At 39.6% G+C, this 27,244-nt stretch overlaps 1 protein-coding gene and 1 pseudogene across 3 annotated transcripts; both read right to left on the bottom strand.

Moving 5' to 3' along the window:
* LOC101177667 overlaps positions 1 to 13,807 on the bottom strand; it is a 37,537-nt pseudogene extending 23,730 nt beyond the window's left edge.
* Positions 12,968 to 26,857, bottom strand: ZNF334 (zinc finger protein 334). Of its 3 annotated transcripts, none has more exons than XM_030825763.1 (7): positions 26,782 to 26,824; positions 25,825 to 25,851; positions 25,367 to 25,425; positions 22,569 to 22,765; positions 17,618 to 17,744; positions 17,215 to 17,360; positions 12,968 to 16,097 (listed from the first exon to the last, which is right to left on the bottom strand). In XM_030825763.1, exons 4-7 carry the CDS (start codon positions 22,627 to 22,629, stop codon positions 14,296 to 14,298), a joined length of 2,136 nt encoding a protein of 711 aa, XP_030681623.1. In that variant the 5' UTR covers positions 22,630 to 22,765; positions 25,367 to 25,425; positions 25,825 to 25,851; positions 26,782 to 26,824; the 3' UTR covers positions 12,968 to 14,295. The 3 variants fall into 3 exon arrangements, with proteins under 3 accessions (XP_030681623.1, XP_030681624.1, XP_030681626.1); XM_030825764.1 differs by having other exon boundaries at positions 17,215 to 17,307; XM_030825766.1 differs by lacking the exon at positions 22,569 to 22,765 and having other exon boundaries at positions 17,215 to 17,307; positions 25,825 to 26,857.
* Between the last annotated feature and the right edge of the window lie 387 nt (positions 26,858 to 27,244).

Here is a 27,244-nt window from a genome sequence, read left to right as displayed (position 1 = left end):
AATCTATAACAATTTTCTGGGTCACAGGGCATATTATAAATAGTTTGACAAAACGCACCCAGATTACTTTCTGGACATCTGTGAATTTTACACTCCACCCACATTCCTTCTCTTTCCTGCATCTCACCACCGCTTGCTAACATGTGCATTTTAGTTGGCTCCATTTTGGTAGTTTTGTCTCCTTGTTTTGATTCTCATTTCCCTAATAGTAGGATGAAGCTCACATGATATTCTTGTCATCCACTCACTATTCAGCTTTTTTGAATTGCTTCTTCATGTTCTTTGCTCATTTTCTAATTTTTTTTTCTTTTCTTTGTGGAATTGAAGAATTTTATGTTATATATAAGGTATTTTTTGGTTTAAAATGGACGATTACTCTGTCAATCTGTCATTTGCCTGTTGACTCTGGTGCTTCTCTTGATCAGAAATCCTTCATTTTTGATCACATCCATAACATTTTTGACTTACAGCGTTTGCTTATTGTCCTTTTTGTTGTTGTTTAAGAAGCCCACTGCATCCTAGACCACAAAGACATTCTACTATCAGCATTTTGGGTTTAAAATTCATATTTTAATCTGTCTATATTTGTATATGGCATAATGGACAACCAGCCCCATTTTCTCTGAACAATGAGCCAGTTTTTACAATACCACTCACCAAAGCACCCATCCTGTCCTCACTGACTTATGATGCCATCCTTACACACAAGCCATCAGTACTATACATCTATAGAAATCTTCTGAAATTTCTTTTATTCTATTCGTGTATTTTTCTGTTCTGGATGAGTATAATATTCTTTTTTATTATAGTAGTGTGGTTTTCTAGTTATCCATCATAGTGGGTTTATTTAAAATTAGTTTCCTATTCTTAAGAGGGTATTCTTTCACTAGTAATCTTGCTTCAAGTATTTTGAAGCTCTGTGGGTGCATAAATACCTAGAATTATGCTCTGTTGATTCCTTATCCTTATGAAATAAACTTCTTTATCCCTGGAAATACTTAATTACTCTAAAATGTATTTTGTCTGATATTAATAGAGCTACTCTAGCTTTCTTTTAACTGTTAGCATGGTATATATTTTCCATCTGTCTACTTTTTAACCAATTGTGTCTCTAAAGTGAGTTTCTTGTAGTTAGCAAATAATTTGGTTTTACTTTCTCATACAAGCTTGATAATCTCCACCTTTTCGTTGAGGTGCTTATACCACTGGGTCTCAATGGGGAGAAGGGAAGACCTTGCCCTCTAAGGGCACCTGGCAATGTCTGGGTGATTTTTTTGGTGGTAATAACTGGGTATGTAGGCATGCTGCTGGCATCTAGGGTGTAACAGCCAGGGATGCCAAGATCCTACATGCACACAACAGCCCCCATAACAAAGAACTCTCTGATACAAAGGTAAATAGTGCTCAGGTTGTGAAACCTTGTGTTTTTATTTTTACACTTACTGTGATTATTGATATGGTTAGGATTGAGCCTAAATCAAATGTATTTCTATTTGTCATATCTGTTCTTTCCCCTTTTCTCCTTTATTCTGCTTTATTATCCTTACCCTGTTTTGGATTGATTTTTTTTGGGGGGGATTCTATTTTATCACTTTTACTGGCTTATTAGCTGTAACTCTATTTTAGTGGTTGTGTGGGGATTTGAGTTTATGGTATCTGTCTTTAACTTATCACAATCTACTTGCAAGCGATAGTATACTCCTTCATGTACAGAATAAGAATTGTACTGTAGTTCTTATAATATATATATATACATATATATATATAATACTATAATTTATCTCCACCTGCCTTTATGGTGTTGCTGTCATACATTTTACTTTCACATGTTATAAGACCCATAATACATTATTTGTGTTTAATCAGTCAGTCTTTTAAAGAGATTTAAGTAATAGTAATAAACCCATACATATTTACAAGTTACATTTCGGTTGCTTTTCATTCCTCGGTGCAGGGCCAAATTCCCATCTGGCATCCCTTTTCTTCTGCCCTGCAGGACTTCCTTTAAAATTACTTGTAGTGCAGCTCTGCTAGTAATGAATTCTTTCCATCTCTGTATTTCTGAAAAGGCCTTTTGTTTGTCTTCATTTTTGAAAGCCATATGCTGGGCATGGAATTCTAGTTAATAGGTTTTTTTTTCTTCTTTTAGTACCTTAAATATTTTGTTCCATTATCTTTTTTGCTTGCAGTGTTTCCAGTGAGAAATCTGATGTCATCTTTGTCTCTGTGCCATGTACATAACGTCTTTTTCCCCCCTCTGGTTGCTTTTACAGTTTTCTCTTTATCACTGGCTTTGAACAATTTCTTTATAATATGCCTTAGTGTAATTCTCTTCATGTTTCTTATTGTGTGATTTGGGCTTCTTGGATCTGTGAGTTTATAGTTTTTACTGTGTTTGAGAATTTTTTGCCCATTATTTCTTCAAATATTTTTCTCATCCCTGCCCCCCACCCCTTTTCCCCCTCTATTTCAGAGACTCTAGTTGCCCAGATATTAGGCCACATGATGAAGTTGGTAAATCTTCTACACATTTTTAATAGGACTCACATTTAATGGATGGTAGTACTTTCTTTTAATCCTGACTTTTCTTTTATATGTTCTATTTCTCCAGTTCCTTCCCTCTAAAAGAATTCTCCAACCAGGTTTTCCATGCTGCTATTTCATCTTTGGCTATATAATTTTGCTATAAATGCCAACCACTAAGTTCATTTAAACATATCTTCAGAGTGGGCATGGTGACTCATACCTGTAACCCCACCACTTTGGGAGGCTGAGGCGGTCAGACCACTTGAGGTCAGAAGTTTGAGACCAGCCTGACCAACACAGCGAAACCCATCTCTACTAAAAATACAAAAATTAGCTGGATGTGATGGCATGGCCAGCTACTCGAGAGGCTGAGGCAGAGAATCACTTGAGCCTGGGAAGCGGGGCTTGAAATGAGCTGAGATCATGCCATTGCACTCCAGCCTGGGTGACAGAGACTCTCTCAAAAAAAAAAAAAAAATTAAAAACCATATCTTCAATTGTTCCCACTTTGTCCCTTTTATTACCACTGATTCTGTCCCATGTCGAAATATTTATGTTTTTGAAAATATTACTCATGTATATTTATAAATATTCCACTGTATCTATACATTTTTCTAAGCACTTCAGTAGCATCTCAGACTAGAATGAGGAAGATAACAGAAACCTGTGCTGGTTCTCCATCTTATCAGTGGCAGATTTTTTTGTCTGTATTAACATATCTACTATATTTTGTAGGTATATAGAAATGCTCAATCTATAATTCATATGTGTGTAGGAATGCTCAAATTTCTCTCTGCAGTTAACCAGTTTCTAGATGTTTTTATTACAAAAAAGTGCTAGAACTCATGATACCACAGTTTTATATAAAGGTAAGTTTGATAGTCGAGGGTTATCAAGATACTGGAAAATAATGGTGTGTTCACGCAATATAAGAACTTGAGTGCAGTGCATGTATATACCAAAAATATAATTGGGAACTCTCATTTTTAAGAATCGATACTAGAATATACTAGAATATATTTCAAATTAACAAAGACGTGGATTTAAGATTGTTCTTAATGTTCTTAGCAACAACAAAAGTAAGTACAACTCAAATATCCAAATAGAGCATTGGCCCAATCAATAATGACCCTGTCGCACAGTAAAGCATTAAATATCAGATTGATAAGACAGATGTGTATTTACTCATAAGGATGCCCAATTTTGATGTTCAAAGGAAAATATTTAAAGTGTAATCACTTTCACAAATTGCTATACCACACAGAAATATTTTAAAGGGCCTTAATGGAAACAAAACTTTAATCCATGCTTAGGATTTCACGTGATTCTTTTTAGGTTCTTTAAGCTTTTCTGTTTTGGTTATTAAAATTTCACTGAGCCATTTTTACAATCACAAGTATAATTATTTCAAGTTTAAAGAAATAGAAAAAAATTCAGTGGCCACTGTTGATCACTTAAATCATTCTTGTACATGGAGAAGCAATTCTCTGCCTCTCCACCTCCACAAACTCCTACTTCTCATCCTACCCCTCTGAAGTCTCCAGTCACTGCACTCTTCTTTCCCTCACTTTCCTAATTAACTTGATGTATGTTGCAGTGTCCAGTTCTGATTTTCTTTTTTTCTCATATTGTTTTCCTACTAGCATGTCAACCAGCATTGGCAACGTTTCGTGCCCTCAATGAATCTGGTAATGCCTTCAGACAAAGCTTTCACCATGGAGAATACCGAACACGTCATACTTTTGTCCAGCATTATGAATGTGATGACTGTGGCATGGCTTTTGGGCATATGTCACAACTTACTGGACATCAGAAAATCCATAAGGTAGGGGAAACCCACAAATATGGTGAAAATACAAAGGGCTTTAGGCATCGCTCATCATTTACAATGCTCCAGAGAATTTGTACACTATATAAACACTTTGAATGTAACCAATGTGGTGAAACTTTTAACAGACCTTCAAAGGTTATTCAACATCAGAGCATGCACAGTGGACTGAAGCCATACAAATGTGATGTATGTCAAAAGGCCTTTAGGTTTCTCTCATCCCTCTCTATACATCAGAGATTTCATGTTGGCAACAGAGTAAACCTGACTCGGCATCAAAAAACTCATACTCAAAGGAAGCCCTTTTCCTGTAACTTTTGTGGAAAAACCTTTCACCGTTTCTCAGAAAAAACTCAACATCTATTAATTCATACTAGAAAGAAATACTATACATGTAATTATTGTAAAAAGGAATTCAATCCATATTCCAAATTTATTCTACATCAAAGAACTCATACAGGAGAGAAACCCCACAAGTGTGATGTTTGTGAGAAATCCTTTAAAAGCATCTCAAATCTTAATAAACATCAGAAAACTCATACTGGAGAGAAGCCCTTTTCATGTAATGAATGTAAAAAAACCTTTGCCCAGCGCACGGATCTTGCTCGCCACCAACAAATCCATACCGGAAAGAAGTCTTTTATTTGCAGTAGTTGTAAAAAGACCTTTGTCCGTCTGTCAGATCTAACACAACATCAAAGAACTCATACAGGAGAGAGACCTTACCAATGTACAACTTGTGAAAAAGCCTTTAAATATCGGTCAAACTTTACTAAACATCAGAAAACCCATTCTATAGGGAGGCCCTTTGCATGTAATGAATGTGGAAAGACCTTTCGCCTTAACTGGGAACTTAACCAACATAAAAAAATTCATACTGGAGAGAAACCCTATGAATGTGAATGTGGAAAGCGTTTTAACAATAATTCAAATCTTAATAAACACAAGAAAATCCATACAGGAGACAAATACTTTGTATGTAATCAATGTGGAAAAGCTTTTAGCTTAAACTCAAAGCTTTCTCGACATCAGATAACTCACAATAAAAAGGAGAACTCCTTTAAAAGCGTCTCAAATCTTAATAAACATCAGAAAACTCATGATGGAGAGAAGCCCTTTTCATGTAATGAATGTAAAAAAACCTTTGCCCAGCGCATGGATCTTGCTCACCACCAACAAATCCATACTGGAAGGAAATCTTTTATTTGTAGTAATTGTAAAAAAACCTTTGTCCGTCTGTCAGATCTGACACAACATAAAGGAACTCATACAGGAGAGAGACTTTACCAATGTACAACTTGTGAAAAAGCCTTTAAATGTCGGTCAAACTTTACTAAACATCAGAAAACCCATTCTATAGGAAGGCCCTTTGCATGTAATGAATGTGGAAAGACCTTTCGCCTTAACTGGAAACTTAATCAACATAAAAAAATTCATACTGGAGAGAAACCCTATGAATGTGGTGAATGTGGAAAATGTTTTAACAATAATTCAAATCTTAGTAAACACAAGAAAATCCATACAGGAGAGAAACACTTTGTATGTAATCAATGTGGAAAAGCTTTTAGCTTAAACTCAAAGCTTTCTCGGCATCAGATAACTCACAATAAAAAGAAACCCTAAAAAAGGAGGAAAGTGAAGAAGGATATTTAGAGATGACTTACCCTTTGCTAAACTCAAGAGATCAATGTAGAAAGAATCTTAGTCGAAGCCTAATTCTTCATGGATTCATGCTGTATGGAATATCTTGGAAATGAAAATACGTAAATGTTGAAGAAATGGAGATGTGATCAGAAATGTACTTTTTTTATTGCACTAACTTGAATCTTTGGCCAAGGAGGTGGATAATGAGGTCAAGAGTTTGAGACCAGCCTGGTCAACATAGTGAAACCCCATCTCTCCTAAACATACAAAAAATAAAATAAAATTAGCAGGGCATGGTGGTGTGTACCTGTAATCCCAGCTACTTGGGAGGCTGAGGCAGGAGAATCACTTGAACCCAGGAGGCGGAAGTTGCAGTGAGCTGAGATCGTGCCATTGCACTCCAGCCTAGGTGACAGGGTGAGATTCTGTCTTTAGAAAAAAAAAAAAAGCTGTTAAATGTATTCAACTAAATTTGAAATTGGATAAGGCAGTTCCTGTGGGAAGCAGTGATAAGCTAAGAGGCAGCTAGAAGGCTGCAGTGAACATTCATTTTGCTGTTTGTCCATAATCTACTTTCACTGGATTAACAAATAGAGGTAGCTATCTAAAGATGCAAATATAGGCTAGATGATGCAACCCTAATTTAAGCATAAGTAAGGAAAACAAAAGCCATCTCTTCTGGATGAATTAGAAGTTTTGGAGAACTTTGCTAGTAGACAGTGAAAAGCAAAAAGGTGATCATGAATCTGAACTAAAGGGTAAAGAGTTAGGAGGGGTTACACGAGAAATCCAAAGGTCTTGGGTCTCTGGATAAGATGGTTTCTGCTGTCTTGTCTAAATGGCCAGACGTGGTGGCTCACGCCTATAATCCCAGCACTTTGGGAGACCGAGGTGGATGGATCACTTGAGGTCAGGAGTTTGAGACCAGCCTGGCCAACATGGTGAAACCCTGTCTGTCCCATTAAGAAATAGCTCATTTCAAAAAAGTGAAAGAAACTTGAATGAAGAGACTCTTTACAAAAGTGTGGGAAGGGTTGTGGGAAACCAACAAGGGATTTACCATCCCTAGCCCTGAAGGGAAAGTAGGACTGTGGTGCCTTTGTACTAAAAATACAAAAATTAGCATGGCATGGTGGTGTGCGCCTGTAATCCCAGCTACTAGGGAGGCTGAGGCATGAGAATCACTTGAACCCAGGAGGCAGAGGTTACAGTGAGCAGAGATCATGCCACTGCACTCCAGCCTGGGTGACAGAGTGAGGCTCTGTCTCAAAGCCAAAAAATAAGCGGATATAACTAAGACACCCAGCCTTCCTGAATAGTTTGCACTACTCTTACATGTTTCTAGAGAATCAAGAAGAAATGGAAAAATTGCAACAATTCTAGGCTTTAGATTCAGAATATGGAGAACCTATTGCTGGTAATATTATGTTATTTGAAATTGATTTCTTGTTGTATGTCTTAAATGCTAAGCTTTCTAGTATATGCTAACACTAGCATGTAATATTGAATACATTTCAGCCTTGTATAGAAGTCGAATTACTTTCCCAAATTTGTTCTCATAAATGTCGGTGGCAACTTGCCTGTGTTTAGCCAAGTGGGATGGGCATATTTAGGATTGGCCTCAATCCATAGACACTATTCAGTTTCTTCATGCTCTCATCTTTCTTTGCTTTCTCAGATATGACAGGAGCTGCCACAGAGCTCAAGTGTTGTATAATCCCCAGGTGTGCTTCCTTTTCATCTGCCTCATTACTTGTGTGTTGAGGCATCAGTACGTTTATATCTCTAAGGAAAGGTGTATGTGTATATATAGCTCAAGCTCACTTTTTACAAATAACAGACACATTAGTTTTATAGATCTCAAGTTATATATAAGCCAAAAATGAAACTGAAATAATTTAGCTCAGTACAAAGAAAATATTGTTACCAATATTATAAAAATGGGAATGGCTATTGGGATAAAGACAAAAATTATACACAGGACCTGTCATCCCTAATTTTGGCCCTTAAAATCCCGGGTTAAAGTTAAACAGCAACCATTTTATATGTTTCAAATATACGAAGACTTTCCAACACAGCTCCTATCAGGGTCAAACTGCTAACTCTAAAGTCTAGAGTGAGAGAAGTTTTCTAGGACACACCAGAACAACTTGTTCTGAAAAGCCTCGTATCCCAAATTCACCATCGCCAAACTCAAAAATTTTTCATTGACATCTAACATCTTCTTTGTATCTCTGCCATATTTCTTAGGTGCTGTCACTAATTCCTAACCCCAATGTCTCCAATTTTGTAAAAAAGATAAAAGAATAGCCATCATGTAAATGTTAGGCTATTCATAACATTCTCATTGGAAAGTTTCAGCAGAAAGTTTTATATTTTCATTGGGGTTTTAATATTAAAATCACATAACAGTTTTATTGTTTAAGCAAAAATAACAGACGGAGAGAGAAGTTAAATACTTCAACTTAGGCTTAAAATGTCATCTGCATACCAGTGTAAATGATGCATCTTTTGCATTTAATAATTCCTTATATTTTCATTCTCACATATTTGAGGAGATATAAATCTTACAGAGCGTTTGTGGATTGAACGGAATCCCTCCCTAAAGATATGTTGAGGTTTTAACTGCCGGTAGTCATTAATGTGACCCCATTTAAAACTAGGATCATTTTGAAGATGTAATCAAGATCAAATCATACTAGATTAGGGTGGGTCCTAAGTTCAATCACTGTCTTCATAAGGGGGGACACAAGATAACTGGCTGTTGAATAAATGCTTTAACCCTTTTAAATATTAAATTATCTCTGAAGATAACTTCCATAGAATGCAAAATTGGAGTCAGCACAGAATATGATCCATGTACCTCATATAAACAATGTTAGCCAGTGATTTGATGCAGAGACCTATCTCTTATTCCCCACCTTTTGACCTAAAACATATCTAGCCTGGATAACTTTTAAATTATCATGGGGTATAAGAGTATTTTCTCCATTGTCAGGGAACCAATATGAGGATTCTGCCACTAAGTCTGTCTCCACTATGCATTCTGGGACTGAGGAAATAACCATAGGATGTGCGTGTGTTTCCACTGGCAGAAGCAAACCCTCTGGGAGTTGGATTCAGGCCCAGACTCATCTATCTCCCGACCTTCATAAGTCTCCACTGTGATGATAGGCCACTGTAGTGTTTGGGAACAGCAAGAATTCATATAATCAAAGCCAATATCCAAATCCCCATGGAGGTCTGGGTATGTCCTTCTCCCTCATGCATGGCCATGGTGGTAAATGACCACAAGATACCCCTGGGAAGGTCTGGAGGAAGATCTGCATGATGCTTCTATGGCTACATTGCAGGAACCTTCTTAAAAGGTCTTCCTGAAGCCACTTCAGATCTAGGAATTGGCTTAAGTCTCGAAGTTGAGTAAGGTGCTACAAATTCCCAATATAATCCCTTAAGTCATACTTCTGCCTAGGAGACCCAGAAATTGTTCACCTATATGTCAAGCTGCTCCTTCGAAGGAAGCCCATTTTCATTATAGGGTCTCCACGATGCGCTAGCTGTACTGCCAGGCCAAAACCTGATTACCAGTCTTTCCTAAGGCATGTTGTAAGTGTCTGCTTTGTTTCCAAAGGTGAGGTGCTGCTGCATGGCCTCTTCCACTCCCCAGAATCTCATTTTCATTTTGAGGATCTGTTTCCTGGGGCCATTTCTGGTACCAGTTACAGAATCGGTCCCATTAAGAAATAGCTCATTTGAAAGGAGTGAAAGAAAATTGAATGAAGAGACTCTTTACAAAAGTGTGGGAAGGGTTGCGGGAATCCAACAAGGGATTTACCATCCCTAGCCCTGAAGGGAAAGCAGGAGTGTGGTGCCTTTGAAATGTGTCACTTTGGCTTAGCTGATACTGTTTCCTAGAACTCCCTTCCCTGTATGTTTCCAGCGAGGGTGGGTCACAGAGGACATTTTGGCGTGAGATCTGGAGGGTGATCACCGAGGAGCAATCATCTTTCTTTTATGCTTAGCAAGGCTTCTGCCCCCGACACATTTCTTACCTGCTGGTTCTTGTTGGCATGGCTCAGTAGATAAGCCTGTGGCTCCTCTCCTCTCCCCAGGATCTCCTCCAGCTCTTCCAGCTCCTGGGCTATGTGTGTGCTTAGCAACACCACAAACGGCACCAACCTCTGTAGGACACCCACATCGTTTAGGTAGAAGACAGTAAAAACTGCCACAGCTTTGTCTGTGGGTTCCAGCTTGTCTTTATTCTCTTAGTGTTCACTTTCACTACTTGCTTGGCCTGCAGAATTAAAGTACCAGCATCAGCCATGAGGACAGTCACATAACAGCCTTCCCGTAATAGCCTGGAGTCAAATCTTGATAACAAATTTGTCATCTACAGAACATACATATGGCTCTGCTGCTCTGATTGAACTCTAAGTGATGCAGGAAGGAAATGACTTTTGGGATCTGGGAATAGCTCTCGCTGTGGAAGAGAGCCACAAATAAGGTCTTAACCAGACACCTGATGGCAAGAAACCTCAGTTGATGCAGTTCATAGAGGTCTGCCCCAAGCATGAGGAGTGGGGTAGACAGTGGTTCTGGAGGGACAGAGTATCCAGGAGCATCAGGCTTCTGAAGAATGACACTTGGTCTAGATATGATGGAACAATGTGTTTTAGGATATGCAAAGAAAGTTAGCTGGGGATTTTCTAACCAGTCAGACTGATCTTCAAATATACATAAAGTCCATAGGCAAACTGTGAACATATAATAATTCAGAGACTGATATGTCCATCTTAAAGAATAAGCTATCTTTTAAATTAGATTCCAGGTGAACAGGAAGAGAAGAGGGAAGAAGAGATTACCAACTAATTTCATTATTGACTGACAGTAAGAAACTGATATACTATCTTGCCCTTATTCCCTGCAAATAACAGGGATATTAAGGCATTATATAAAGATATCAGTATATTAGTAACTGATAGAACAAAAATACAAATGCTCCACAACACTGTAGTGAAAGACAAATGGGAAGATAATCTGGCAAAACTGAAACTAAATGTGTCATATCAGTAATACCAATTTATAAAACTCTCTCATTCTCTCATATAATCTTATTTCCCATTTCATTGAAAAATAGAAACAATTCCAAAATAAATTCACAAACTTCTGTCACATCAACCCATATGTGTGAGCTGGCATGGCATGACCATTGCCTATTCTCTTAAAAAGGCTACCTTTCCCCCTTACACATAGATTCCGACCTATCTCACCTATGCAGAACATTACTCCAACATTGCCCCCTCTCTATGGAACATTTCCCGTAAGTGTATAAACATGCATTTATCTCTATCTCTATCTCTAGAAAGAAGCCTCCTTTGACTACACTTTACTCTCGAGCTACAATGCCATTTCTCTTGCCTTTAGTACGACTTCTTGAAAGGGTTGTTTGTATTAACTGTTTTCAGCACATCTCCTCTCACCTTTCTTGAAACCACTCCATTCTTATGGTGGTTGCCTCTGGTAGCTAGCCTGTGAGATGGCTCCAGAGGTCTCTACCTCCTGGTACTCAGGCTCCTGTGTGATACCCTTCCGCACCATATCAAGGTTGGTCTGTGTGACCAATTAAGTACAGTGAAAGTGATAGTTTTCCAAAGCTAGGTTATAAGGGAAACTGTGGCTTTGGATCACTCATTCTGAGGAATGAATGTCGGCTGCCACGTTGTGAGGAACTCAAGAAACCCTACGGAGAGGTCCATGTGATGAAGAACTGAGGTCTCCTGCTAACAGCTGTGGGAGAGAGCCATGGTAGAAGTGGATCCTTCAGCCCCGTCAAGTCTTTACATGACTGCATCCCTGGTCAACATCTTGACAGCAACCTCAAAGACCTTGAGCCTGAACCACCTAGCCAAGTTACTCTACAATTCCTAAACCACAAAAACAACGAGATAGTAAATGTTTATTAAGTTGCTAATTTTGGGGATAATTTGTTACACAACAATAAATAATACATTAACCTGTTATGGGTTGAACTGTCTCCCCAAAATGTGTGTTGAAGTCCTATACCCAAGTACCTCAGAATGTGCTTATTTGGAAATAGGATTGTTGCAGATGTAATTATTTAAGATGCAGTCATACTGGAGTAGGGCAGGCCCTTAATCCAATGACTGGTATCCTTATAAAAGGGGGAAATTTGGACACAAACATGCACACTTAGAATGCCATGTGAAGTTATGCTGCCACAAGCTACAGAATTATCAGAAGCTAGGGAAGAGGCCTGGAATAGATCCTTCAGAAGAGAGTATAGCCCTGCCAACACCCCAACCTGACTTCTGGCCTCCAGAACTATGAGATAGATCTGTTGTTCTAGAACATCCAGTTTGAGGTACTGTGTTAGGGCAGCCCTAGGAGATGAATATACTATATCATGTCTTTGTTCTTTGGCTACTTTTAAGATATTCTTTATTAAACTAGTTTTGATTTATTTATGTCTTGAAATTTGGTGTCTTATTGTGCTCTTCATTTTTATCCTGCTTGGGGTTCACTAAACTTCTTGGACTTGTGAATTTACATTTTCTATAAGATTTGAAAAAATTGTTCCAACATTAAGAGATAAATTTAGACAAATTTGGCACAAAAATTAGATATTTTTGTTTTTCTTTACTCTATTAGTTTCAAAGTGAAAGGTAACTTAATTCCTTTCACAATAGCAACCAAATCTTTGAAGTGACTATTAATACATTTCACTGGAAAAGAGCAAGATCAGTATACACATACACATACATTTAAACATATGTATATACTTACATATATTAACACATGTATATGTGTGTATACATACATTTATCTGTCCTGAAGGACGTAAAAACTGAATAGATAAATCATGTTCATATTGGGTTCTCTGAAGGGCCCCAAATAAATAGCACAATTTCCCCCCCATCTAAACAATAAAAAATTAAGTAGCAGACAGGGGGCAGGATGAAACTTTTATTACTGATCAAATTGAGTTGGAGGATGCAACTTAGTGTGACCATTCAGCTAATGGGCCAATTAGCTGAATGACAGAATTAGACCAATTTACCAATCACAGGCAATAACTGTGACAAGAAATTGTACTTGCAGGTCAGCCCACAATGAAGAGGGAGTTCAGGTGAGCAAACCCAGTTACCCATCACTATCTTACCAACTAGATAAGCCTACTTCCTCATCCCTGGGGCAGAATGCATAATGTGGCAGAGAGGCTAGGAACAGGTATAGGGAAAATCCCACTCATGGAAATCAGGACTTGAAAGGTAAACATTTCCCAATAACCCCATAAAAGTGGCAATCCTACCTCATCCCATATATCCATACAATGTAATCCTAATCAGCATCCCAGAGGCCTTTTGTTCTCAGAATTTGATCAGTGACTTCTAAAGAATACCTCTAATGTTGATTAGGAAATCCAAGAGATTTTTGAAAACATACTAATTGACAAAATCAAACCACTGGTAGATGGGGTTGAGTGGATATTAGAGAATACTAAAACCAGAGAAATAAACACTTTTTGGATTCAACCATCATCCAAATTCTCTTTGTTGTTCAAAAATGCTTATTTTCCCATGTTTTTCCTACTGCAATTGCTGTTTTCTTGACTTGGCTGAAAGCTTCAGGATCATGAACTAGTTATCCTGTGCCTAACTTCCATTAGAAAGGTCTTAGGAAGGGCTTTCATTGGCTCAGCTTTACAAAATGCTCACCTGGGGTATAACTACCATGGGTGCATAGAGTACAATGGTTAGTTCTCCTGAGTTGTCACCTTTGCAGATAAAGTCATATAGTCTGCTACTAGAAGACTATGGAGTTAGCAGACAACAGAAAATCTGCCAAATCTGAAAATACACCATAAATTGAGAAACTGTAAATTACTCAACTATCGAACAATGGTATTGATTTGAAATAATGGTCATACACTATCATACACTACATACACTATCAAGTAACACTGTGGGGAGGAACCAAGTAACAACTTAACTTAAACAATGTTTGTTTCATTATTTTAAAAGGGAGGCACATTTGGTATAACCTTTGAATTGCTGCTGAATATTTTCATTTTTCACAATGAATAATACATTTATTAAACAAATTATTTCTTTCCTACATGATTTCTCTGATGTTACATTGAGGGTTGACTTATGGCAGAAACATTTTCCATATTCATTACATTTATAAGATTTTACTCCTCTATACATACTCACAGTTTAGCATTGTGTAAGTTATTTGATTTGTTGCTTTGTTGGAATTTATTACTTTGTTGGAACTTATTCCTTGTGGGATTTCTGATGTAAAAGAAAGTTTGATTTGTGGCGAAATGTTTTCTCACATTTGTTACATTCATAAGGTTTCTCTCCTGTGTGTATTTTCTGATGTTCAGTGAGAGTCCACAGGCGACGGTAGGTTTTCCCACATTGATTACATTCATATGGTTTCTCTCCTGTGTGAATTCTTCTATGGACTCTGAAGGCTGACTTATGGCAGAAGGATTTCCCACATTCATTACATTCATATGGTTTCTCCCCAGTGTGAGTTCGCTGATGTTCAACAAAGGAGAACTTCTGACAGAAGGTTTTCCCACATTCATTACACTCATAGGGTCTCTCTCCTGTGTGTGTTCTCTGATGGTGAGTCAGGGCTGACTTCCTGCAGTAGGTTCTCCCACATTCATTGCATTCATATGGTCTCTCCCATATAGTTCTCTGATGTACAATGAGGTGTGAGTTTTTGCTGATGGCATGCCCATGTTCACTACACTCATAAAGATTCTCATTTGTGTTCATTCTCTTACACTGACTGCAGTTTGACTTCACAATGGATATTCTACCACATTTATTAAACACACCATGTTTCTCTCCTGTGTGTGTTCTCTGATGGATAGTGAGTGTTGACTTACGGCAGAAAAATTTCCCACATTCATTACATTCATAAGACTTCTTTCCTCTATGAGTTATCTGATGTGCAATGAGGGCTGATTTCGTACATAAAAATTTTCCACATTGACTGCATTCATAGGGCTTCTCTCCTGTATGACTTCTTCGATGCACATTGAGGGCAGATTGACAAAAGAAGGTTTTCTCACATTCACTACATTCATAGGGTTTTTCTCCTGTGTGAATTCTCTGATGCGCAGTAAGGGCTGACTGACAGAAGAAGGTTTTCCCACATTCCTTACATTCATTTGGCTTCTCTCCTCTGTGAGTTCTTTGATGTACAACAAGATATGATTTCTTGCTGAAGGCATTTCCACATTCCTTGCATTCATAAGGCTTCTCCCCTGTGTGTGACCTGAAATGTTCAGCCAGGGCTGACTTCCGAAAAAAGGTCTTTCCACATTCATTACACTCATAGGATTTCTCCCCTCCATGAATTTTCTGGTGTACAATGAGGGCAGATTTGTCAATGAAGGTTTTCCGGCATTCACTGCATTCATAGGGTCTCTCTCCAGTGTGAATTCTTTGGTGTCGAGTGAGGCTTGTCTTCACACGAAAAGTTTTTCTACAATCATTACAAACATATGGTTTCTCCCCTGTATGAATTCTCTGATGTACAACGAGGGTAGATCTCTTAGAAAAGGTTTTCCTACATTCATTACATTCATTTGGTTTCCTTTCAGTCTGTCTCCCCTTTTGTGTAATGAGAATTGCCCTCTTGAAGAAGGTTTTCCTACATTTATTATAGTCAAAAGGTTGTTTCAAAATCTGAATGTTCTGGTGCAGAATAAGATTTCCGTTTTGATTGCTGGCTTTCCTCATTGGATTGTATCTGTATTTTTTCATTCCCGAATGACTTTTTTCATGCTTCCCAAATCCACTGTATTCATCAGGAATCTTTCTGTTTTCTTTGCTTTTCTTTGCAACAATTACTTCTGAATTAGTTTTCAAACTGTTTCCTCCTGGATTACATTTATAGGGCATTTTTCTTAAGGGAACACTATTCATGCCCAGATTAAGTGTTTTCCCAAATACATTCTCTCTTTCTGTAATCAGTGTTTTGTTGCTGAAGAATACAGTTTGTATCAAATGTTTATCTTGGATTTCCTTGCTCTTCTCTAAGGCATCATCGACTTCTAGAAAAAGGAACACAATTAACAGTAATTGGTGAGTCTTTATATATTTGCTATGAAATGAGAATTCCTTAGAAATGCATTGTTTTAGCGGTTAGACTTCAGGCCCAGCCTTCCAAGATTAAACAAATTTCAAGTGCAAATATCTCTTACTTGGTTGATTTGAGGAAAAACAGAAACAAAAAATACAAAAAAGCAAATCCATCCATACCAGCCACTATTTAACAGGGGGAAAGGAAGAGGAAACTAGCAAAGAATACAAGTACCTTTGACACTTTACAAATACTACTAAACATTCAGTGGAAAAAGTAAATAGTCACAAAGAATAGTACAGAAAGTATGCTGGAAGTGTGGCTGATGGAGTGTTGAATAAAACAGACAAGAGTCAAGCAAGTACTTAGAGAAAGATAGTCATACAGTGAGACCAGGTAAAATAGATATCAGAAAGATGGTCAGTTATTATCAAAACACACAAGAAGGAAGGGGTAAATCTGAAATTTTTGCAGTGACATGAAACTCTCAAATTTGTACAATGCAAAGGGAAGTAAGACTGCGGGCTGAGCAGAGCTGGGAATAGAGGCAGGCAAGCAGGATACCCAGGGTACCCGCACAATCCTGAGAGTTGAGTGTTTTCCTAAATTTTGCATGTCAGGCACCTTGTTTGCCTCACCCTACTCCGGATCCTGGTGAAGCTTAGAATGGAAAGGGAAACCGTGTTATTTCTGTTAAGTGATGTAGAGAAAAATGGAAGACAATTAAAAAGATCATGACAGATCTCTGAATGTCTGAAATATAAACCAAGCCTATGACAATGGTGGGTGGGGCAAGGGAGGCAACAGAGAATGCTACAGAAATAAAGTTTAAGGTGTGATAAAAGAAGAACTTGAATTCTGGGGATAGGTAACTTAATGGCAAAAATCTTTATAAATTTCAATTATTTATTTGGGGAGAATGTTTCAGATGTCCATAGCATGACAGTTAATCAACCTCAATCACTTCTAAAGGTCTGGGGCCAACAAAAAGAAATTCATGAAAAACATTACCATGCCAACTGTTACCACTGACCACCATGGAACTCTGATTTCCATTGGTTCCACCTGCTCAGTTATCATTTATTTACCTGGGTAGTTCTGATTTGAGAATTTCTCCATTATCCATGGTTCTTCTCCTTGCTCCAATTTGAAAATCACATCTGGTTTGCTAACATGATACCCTGTTAATGGGAAATTACAGAACTTAGACCAAGATCTTTGGACATCAGGGACTCTGAAGAATGAAGAAAGTACAGCTTCAGAAGCTGTGCAATGAAGATGCCCAGCAATAGCTCAGTACAGCTAGAATATTTTGGTGAAGGGTAGGGGAAGGGCAGTGAATACATACGCAAACTTCTTCTGTCTAAAAGGGTTTAATCATCTTGCTCCCCTGATGCTCAAGGCTAAATAATTAAATTCTAGAAATCAACACATTTTTGTAACACAGAAGAAATGTATGCTCTTGGGAGTTGTACAGGAAATCGTCCTTACCCACGGAGACCAAGTTGCTGTAGTTCTCCAGCATCACATCCCTGTACAGGAGCCTCTGAGCAGGGTCCAGTTGCTGCCATTCCTCTTGGGTGAAGTTCACAGTCAGGTCCTGGAATGAAACTGGTCTCTGAAAGAAAATGTTTAATCTTGGGTGACCAGAATTGAGTTATATCAAATGTATGGTAACATAAACTATAAGCAGACCACTGCCATGGCTAATGGAAAGCTATAAAGAGATATAATTGTGGGAGGGCAGAAAATTAAAAATCTGTCACTGTGTTCATTTTTAAAATAAATTTTAAAAATGTGCTGAGCTTATACCATGTCCTGGAGCTATTCCAATTGCCTGGATTACTAATCACATAAAATACTAATCTTGCTCTCTAGGAGCATACATTCTAACAGGGTGACAAAAATAGAAATGTACATCTTTAAAGAGCAATGCTGGACATACACACAAGATGAAGGGTGATCACAAAAGAAGAAAGCTTGCTCCATTTTTGTTACCCCTTCTTTGAGGGCATAATAATTTTAGTCCTGAAATAAAAACAGTACGTTTTATAGGACTGTAGCCATTAAGAATATACACAGACACAAAACACATATGGGGAGTTCGAGAACTACAATCTCTCCATAGGAAAGGTTAGTGAGGAGCGGGACAGAGGTCGGAGAATAGAGGAACTCTTTTCTCTAATTAGTAGTCTTGAAATTTAGATAGTACAGCACATCAGCAAAACATTCTTGCATATATGCTAACATACATTTGCTTAGGAATTGTAGTATATTTCCAAGTTAGTTCCAGCTATACATTAATATCAATAAAACTTATTTTTTCATTATTTTGGCTGAAATACTAACAAGAACAGAAGTCCAGTGAATTGCTGGGGTGCTCCCTATCCTCCACCTTGGAGACCACTGTTGTAAATAATGGAAATCCATAAAGAGTTATTTGTAAGCAAGGACTGGAGATTTGTGACCAAATGTGTATTTTGAAACAATGCTCTAGAGCATAGGGGTTGGCAAACTACAGTCCGTGGGCAAAATCTAGGCCACTGGGAGCCAAATGTGGTCATGCTCATTTGTTACACACAGTCTAAGACTGCTTTCATGTCACAACAGCTGTGCCAAGGAAATCCAACAGAGACCACAGGGCCAGCAAAGCCAAAAATTTTGACCTTGTCCTCTAAAGAAAACATTTGCTGTCCCCTACTCTAGAAAAATGGAAACTGGCTTAAAGGTCAAATTACAGGGGAAGAAAACTAAGACACTACTACAGGACATGAGCACAGGTAGTTCCTGGGAAATGGGAAGGAGAGAATCAGTCCTACATAACGGGAGGCAAGGAGAGTTGACCACTACTTGATGTGCAGTAGATGTAATGTGCAGATTATTTCACATGATCAGCTGGGCTAACGCTAGTAGTATATGTGGAGATTAGGAAAACAAAACAAAAAAGAGAATTGAGCATAGGAAACGAAGGCACTGATCTTTACCATGCTGTGCTTGAAGTGTCTGTTGAGTAAAGAAGTACAGATATGTAGCTGGTAGTTTGATATATGGTTCTGGAGTTCACAGGAGAGATACCACAGTGATCAGACGCAATATTTGAAAGCATAAATAATAAGGAAGGTCTCCATGAACTGATATGAAGTGAAAAAAGCAAATTATTAAAGAATATCTATAATATATTACCTTTTATGTAAGAAAGGAGATGTAAGAAAACACACATGGCCAGGTGTGGCGGCTCACACCTATAATCCCAGCACTCTGAGCGGTTGAGGTAGGCGGATCGCTGGAGCTCAGAAGTTCAAGATCAGTCTGGGCAACACGGCGAAACCCCATCTCTACAAAAAATTAAAAAAAAAATTAGCTGGGCATAGTGGCATGTGCTACTCGGGTGGCTGGGGCAAGAGGATCACTTGAGTCTGGGAGTCAGAGGTTGCAGTGAGCTCAGACTGTGCCACTGTACTCCAGCAGCCTGGGTGACAGTGCAAGACCCCATCTCAAAAAAACAAAAAAACCCACCACATGTAACTACTACATGTGCAAAAAAAATTATGGAAAGGACACAACAGAAACTCATGAAACTGGTTACATTCAGGGGAGAGGTGGAAACAGATGGAAAGAATGGACGGATCGGAACAGAGTAGAAGAGATGAGAAGGAGTGACGCTTTTCTAAAATATCTTTCTATACGGTTTGGATTCTTAGAACTATGGTAGGCCAGGCGTGGTGCCTCATGCCTGTAATCACAGCACTTTGGGAGGCTGAGGTAGGAGGATCGCTTGAACTCAGGAGTTCAAGACCAGCCTAGGCAACATAGTGAGACCCCATCTCTCAAAAAAAAATTTTTTTTTTTTGCTAGGAGTGGTGGCACATGCCTGTAGTCCCAGCTACTTGGGAGGCTAAGGCAGGAGGACTGCTTACGCTGAGGAGGTCAAGGCTTTAGCGAGCTATGATTGCACCACCACACTCCAGCCTGGGTGACAGAGCAAAACTCAGTTTCAAAAATTAAGTAAGTTAAATAAGCTTAAGTAAGTAAAAAGGAAAGAAAGAAAAGAAAGAGGAAAGGAAAAGAAAGGAGAAATGAAAGGAGGGAGGAAAGAAAAGGAAAAGAAAACAAAGGAAAAACAAGGGAAAGGGAAGGGGAAGGGGAAAGGATAGAAAGAAAAGGCTATGATGAACCCTGCAAAATAACTAGCCAGCAAAGTGTCAAGGTTATAAGTGACAAAGAAGGACCATCGTGGGTTGCAAGAGGCTAAGGAGACAGGACATTTAACGCAACCTGGGTTCCTAGGTTGGATCCTTGAACTGAAAAAGGATATTATGGAAAATAATGAGCAGAATTTGAATAAGATAGATAATAGTACTGTATTCATGTGAATTTCGCGGTTCTGATCACTATAATATAGTTTTGAAAGATCAGGGGAAGCGAGGTGAAGGAAACACAGGTATTTTGTGTATGATTTTTCTCATTCTTCGTATTTAAAAATAAAGCAGTAAAAAATAGGCATGCTGCCTCCACCTCTGCAGACAACTGGGCTTTGGCCTGCTGTATGTCTCACCTCACCCACATGACCATCCTAGGTCACCTGTCTTTCTTTTCTTTGATCTGCTATACATCTTTCTACTGACACATTTTATTAGGTAATTTAATGAGGCCTTTCCCGCTATCACCACTTAACTGTCTCTTAAACTAGAAGTAGTTACATTATCCATTTTATTTCTTCCATGAATTACTTCCTCTAAAGGACTTATAAGCTTCCTGAAGATAAAGAGTATCTCATAATTATAGGCACAACAATAGACATATAAGGTCTTAATGACTAGAAAGAATGACTGGCAAAAATATTAGAAACAAAACGCCAGGGAGAAAGAGTGCCAAGGAAGAGCCCTCACTAGAAAGTTCTGTACTTGCTCAGGCAGACCCAGTGCACTTCATAGCAGAAAGTCCAAAGTAAGAACAGTGAATGTGTTCACTTTGTGAGAAACTGAAAGGCGCTTATGACAAAAGAAAAAGAAACTCGATTCTCCCGGTGACTCAGGTCCACTCTGCAAGCAATACTGTAAGTAGAATGATGATCCATTCAGAGCAGAGGAGAGTTCACCATTTCACACAAAACAAGATTACCCAAAAAAAGAAATGATGAGCACTACTATGAGCAGGGAAATGGCTACTGAGGACATGTGCCTACACCTTTAAAGGCTAATAGTCTTACTTGTGAGGTAGACAGATAATGACCAGACCCTACATGTAATGCAGAGATGAAGAGGGTCAGCATTGCTCTGTAAACACGTAGTCTGTGGACAAAGAATATGGGGACAGGAATGGGTCCTATGACGAGATGGCTCCTGGCTATGGTCACAATGTAGACAGAAAAGGGGTAGAAAGTCAAGGAGCAAACAGTAGAAACACGGTTAAAACCAAGAGTGTAAAATTTGGGGCATGTTCAGGAGACTAAATGCAGACCACCATCATTCTTCAGAGGGGCTCAGTGTGGGTGGTCCCTTCCACCGGGGGCATGTGGCACATCTGCGGAGACATTTTTCACTGTCAAGGTTCTGTGGGATGCTGTTGGCATTTGGTGGAAGGAGAGGGAATGATGGTAGAGACACTGCAACATGTAGGACCTTCTCCTACAGGAAAGAAATGCCCCAAGTCCTGTATAACTTTCTAATCTTAAATATTCATATAAACGAAAAATCCTGTTTATAATGATCTGAGCCTAGAACCTTATTCCATTTGGCACTTGAACACATAGTATTTTTATATATATTTTTATGTATATTAAATTTTCTTCAATGAAATAGTGGATACATCAAGCACAATTTGTATTTGATTTGAACTGGAACTTTAGGGATTTTCACTCTTGAAAAAATTACAAATGGCAATGCTATGTACAGTATTCGAATCACGACACATCAGTCCCATATCAGTGAGAACTTGTAATTATCATACTCATAGAAATTTAACCTAAAAGTAATCTGTATAAACATCAGACTCCTCTTCTGACTTTTACTATAGTTTTATCTGGGCAAGTCTATATTAAGATATGTATCATTTTTAATTACTTTGTTTTTATTTTTCTTCTATATTTGAGTTTTATTGATTTTTTAAAAAATTACACAAGTAGGTTATATTATCTATGATCTCCAAAACAGGATAAAGGGAGGATGGCTTTTAGTTGGGATTTCTAGAAAACAGATCCTAAGGCAAGGACTCAGTCTGCATCATTTCATCTGGGAACTCCAAGCTGGGGTAGTGAGGGTGAGGGAAGTAAGGAAGTGAGGAAAGAAAGGATGTAAACAATGAGATATGAGAGGCATTAGCATGCTGCCCACCACCTCACTACAAGCCCCAAAGACAGGCAAGTTTCCTCAGCAGGAGCATGGGGTCAGCACATGGGTCAGCACATGGGACATCTCTGGGAGGACCACCAGGAGAAACTAACCTTGAAATAGTGCACAGAATAGAGAAAGGATGGGGAATTCATCTGCCCACCTCCTTCTCATTTTCCATTTCCCTTCATTCAAGATTCACCCACGGTGAGTTAACTTGCCCACACTTCCAGGTTGCATCATCTGGCTCCACCATCTGGCCCCTCAGGAAGCTGGTACCACACTTTATGGTGTGTGGTTTCATCCAAGTCTAAAAGAGGAGGCAGCCTGGTGTGGGTGTGTGGCATTAACTAAGAGAGATAAAGGAGATGACTGAATATGGAAGGTTTGCATCCCAATATAGCTCATAAGAAAGTATGTTCTGTAAATAGATATGGGTCTGGCAGAGTTGAGAACCACCTCAGCACAGTTTGAACTGTTTGTGTAATATCTTTCTCTTTCACTAGCACGTGAGCTCCATGAGGACAGAGACAGTATCTCCTTCATTCAAGCTGAATGTAGACCATCTAGCATAGCATATGACACACAATTGTTTGATCAATATACAGTTGTTGAATGAAAGGTCCAGAGTGATAGGAACTAAGAAGAGGCAGGAAACGGTCATGACATAAATAGCCTTACAGGACATACCAAGGATGCTGAACTTGTATTCTATAAGTGGCGTGGAACCTCTTAAGTCATTTCTGTATTAAGACATGATCATGTTGGCATTTTGGAGGAATTGGTCAGTGTGAAGAACAGCCTTGAGGTGGGAAGAGGAAGGGGCCAAGCAGACTGCGGAGAAAGCTATTAATATTATGACAACCCACGAGAAACTGAGGCAGGAGAAGAGGAGATGGAAGTGAAAGGACAAATTCAAGAAATGTTTATGCGACAACATTAGCAAGCTCGACAAACAGGTATGGTAGGACGTGAGGAAAAGGAGAATTAAGATGGACTTCAGGCCGGGTGCGGTGGCTCACGCCTGTAATCCCTGCACTTTGTGACGCCGAGGCAGGAGGATCATGAGGTCAGGAGATTGAGACCATCCTGGCTAACACAGTGAAACCCCGTCTCTACTAAAAAATACAAAAAATTAGCTGGGTGTGGTGGCGGGTGCCTGTAGTCCCAGCTACTCGGGAGGCTGAGGCAGGAGAATGGTGTGAACCTGGGAGACAGAGTTTGCAGTGAGCCGAGATCATGCCACTGCACTCCAGTCTGGGTGACAGAGCAAAAGCCCGTCTCAAAAACAAAAAAAAACAAAAAAAAAACATGGACTTCATTTTCTGGCTTGCCTCACTGGTCAGATGGAAGCAGCACTGATAGGGAAAAAAGCAGCAGCAGCACATTGAGCAAGTTGTAAATATTATTTCCATGTTGGATATGAGGACTCCATGTGCCTTCTGGACATCCTTACAGAGATGTTCAGCAAGAATCTCAAGCTGAGGTTCTCAGAGGCAGAAATATCTCAGAGCATAAAGACTCACAAGTTAAAACCACAAAGGGCATGAAAAAAAATCAGAAAGAATAATGGGCTAACAATGGAATAGCAATGTTCATGAAACAAAAGAGAAGATTGTATAAAAGATATAAAGAAGACATGATTATAGGCTGGGTGTGGCAGCTCACACTTGTGATGACAACACTTTGGGAGGCCAAGGTGGGAGGATCACTTGAACCCAGGAGTTCGAGACCAGCCTGGGCAATATAGTGAGACCTCATCTCAAAAAAGACATGATTACAGAGCTACAAAGAGAATCATGTGAGTGATACCACAGACATTATCAGAGGTGCCTATTAGGGAGGGGGCAGTCATACTGTCAAATGCAACAAAGAGTCTGGTAAAGTATGAACTGAAAAATACTCATTGGGTTTGAAAATATTTAGGTTACTGCTAAATTTTTCCAGAACAGATGCATCAGAGTGGTGGGGGCAGACACCAGACTCTATCAAGTGGGTTGAAATGAGACAGGCACGTGAGGAAGTTTCACCTACAGAATATAATATTTAATTGTTCCCTCTAGAACTTGTTTTATAAGTATAGCTGAAATAAAGTTATGGGGCATTATTTGAGGAACATTATTCTATTTGTTATAGGTTTTATCCATTTATTCTAGGTCTTATCACTGGATCATGGACATCACAGAGAATCATCAGAATGCTGCCTGTTCGGATGACACTATATTGGTTCCCTGTCATTACTGTGCTCTGCCTGGGTATAGAAGTCACAGGAAACCCATAGCGCTTCTTTCCCAGCTGTTTTTGGCAGAGCTGCCTCTACTTCACTTACTCAAAGATCATCCAAGAAAATTTTTAGATATAAATGATGGGAAAACCACACAAAAATCCAGTGTAAGGGCTATCTCATACTGTCTGGGCCTTTCTGGAACCATCTGAGTAACTCTATAAGAATATATGATTTCTGGCCGGGCGCGGTGGCTCACACTTGTAATCCCAGCACTTTGGGAGGCCGAGGCGGGCGGATCACGAGGTCAGGAGATCGAGACCACGGTGAAACCCCGCCTCTACTAAAAAATACAAAAAATTAGCCGGGCGTGGTGGCGGGCGCCTGTAGTCCCAGCTACTCGGAGAGGCTGAGGCAGGAGAATGGCGTGAACCCAGGAGGCGGAGCTTGCAGTGAGCTGAGATTGCGCCACTGCACTCCAGCCTGGGCCTGGGCGACAGAGTGAGACTCCGTCTCAAAAAAAAAAAAGAATATATGATTTCCGTATATCTATGTCCACGTTTCCAGTATTGATCAAATACTCTTCTCTGATGCTGAATTTTATACATTTCAGTTTCATCTGCAAACTACTCTAAACCTCTTGAAATTCACTGTATAATGTGAGAAGTAAATCCCTGAGCAACTTACCTGAAATTTTTTCATTTTCAGGTTCTCTTGAGAAAGGGCCAAGAGTGTTGAAAGCAGAGCTGGGTAAGGAAGAATGGGGAATGGAATCATGAGCGATTTGGCTCACACAGCAGCTCTACAATTACCTACAAAGACAGCCACACACCCATTTAAAAACATGGCCCTTTGACCAGTCTGGTTCAGGAAGCAACAGCTTGAGGAAACATTCGCTTGTCCATTTATAGTTCCAGAATGGTCTCACAGAGCTTTTCTTACTGAGTGTCAACAAATGTTTTCTACTGAATTACTGTCAATTTATGCCTCCTTTGAAAAAAATTGAAAACGTCTGAGTCCAATTAATAGGAGACTAGGTCAACGAAAGTTAGTATATACAAAGCCTGGAACGCTATTTTGGCATTAAAATGGACTCTAGGATTAAAAGATTTCTTGGAATAGAAAAATGATATTATGTCACTTACCTGTTTTCCTACTAATGTGTTTAGCCACTTGAGATGACAGAATCCAGAGAGAATGAATGAAAGTGCTTTAAGGTGTTTGTCTTTTTGACAGTTTGGTCTCCCTTAGCTGCAGTTTCACAAGAGGACCTTTTACTAAGAAACTTCTTGTGGTAGGTAACTTAAATGTGGTAGATGACAAAAGCCCTGACCTGGTACTCAAAGGACCAGAATTCAGTTATTGGCTCTGTCAGTAGCAAACTGCATTACTGAATAAAATATTTACTAAGTCGTAATTTTAATATAAGATAAATTGGTTTTTAGTCTTTCCTTTACCACTATTGTGTAGCTCTGCAAGGGGTAAACTCAGTAAATCCCAGGTGAGGTGATGAACATGGTTGGTGCAGCTCGGAATAAACAGAGGGTGGAGATGGTAGGGAATGACATGTATGTGTTTAGGAAGTGATGAAGCGATCATTTCCTTATTCATAACCAGTACGCCTTCCCTCAAACCCAGGACTCTCACAGATACCTCCAGTGAAGTGTCTTTTCCTGTCAAATCTGGACCCTGCCCATTCCAGCTCACATCCTTCTTCCGAAAGTTGAACTGAACTTTGCTGAGCTATAGTAATCAATGGCTGCAGGACTAAGTGCATCAGCAGAAGTTCTGGAAAGAGGCTCTAGCTACTTGGATGCGTAAACCTTTCACCTTCACCAAGCGCCTTTTCGGGCAAATCAAGGCCCTAGAGAGAGCCCGCCCCGTGGCCTGCAGGTCAGGAGCCCAATCCTGCCCTGGCTGCCTCGCCTCCCGACCACAGGAAACCCTCCCTCCAAAGACAGGGAGAGCGCGAGTCCACCCTCCGCAGACCCGAGGCCAGCTCCACCCGGCCCCACCGTTCCCTCCTACGCCCGAGTGCTCGGAGCTCGCCGCCAACCCTTCCTATAGGCTGTGGGTGCACCCGCTTCGCCTCCAGTTCGCACCAAGTCCAAGTCACGGCGGGACCACGAATTCACAGGCTGCAGGACCCTCACCCGGAAGAGCCTGGCGAACCGGAAGGGCGTCCAGGTAAAAAACAGGAACAGCACATGCGCAGAAAGGGCCCCCGGGCTGCCTTTCCCGGGGCTTTCCCGGGGCTCTCCCGGGGCCGCGCCGGCTTTCGGGACCACAGTCCCCAGAAGGCGTCGCGGCCACCGCCCTACCCTGAGGGATCTTTGAGGAGCTTCTGCTTTAACTACAGAGCTTGGGTGACTGCTGTGAATCATCAATACGAAAAGTAAAGTTTCATATCCGTTTCACCGAAGTCTACAGATGAGAAAGGAAAATTCTGCGAAATGAAAATGACTGCTAAAGATATTCCAGCAGAATATTAAGGGAATAATACTAACGACCTGCAGAAAATTTCTCCCAAACAGGATACAAAATCATTGCTGGCTTTCAATACGT

The sequence above is a fragment of the Nomascus leucogenys genome, chromosome 13 (genome assembly GCF_006542625.1).
Source record: "Nomascus leucogenys isolate Asia chromosome 13, Asia_NLE_v1, whole genome shotgun sequence".
Classification (NCBI taxonomy): domain Eukaryota; kingdom Metazoa; phylum Chordata; class Mammalia; order Primates; family Hylobatidae; genus Nomascus; species Nomascus leucogenys.
Note: the sequence above shows the minus strand (reverse complement) of the source record. Positions and strands in the feature narration are given on the sequence as shown.

Bases quoted from the DNA above. Each gene is read 5' to 3' on its own strand.
- ZNF334 (XM_030825763.1), bottom strand. From the start codon at position 22,629: ATGAGAAGGAGGTGGGCAGATGAATTCCCCATCCTTTCTCTATTCTGT. The intron at 17,745-22,568 runs GTTAGTTTCTCC...ATTTTCTTTCAG, and splicing joins ATTCTGTGCACTATTTCAAG to AGACCAGTTTCATTCCAGGA. The intron at 16,098-17,214 runs GTAAATAAATGA...TCCTTTTTCTAG, and splicing joins CTCAAATCAGAACTACCCAG to AAGTCGATGATGCCTTAGAG.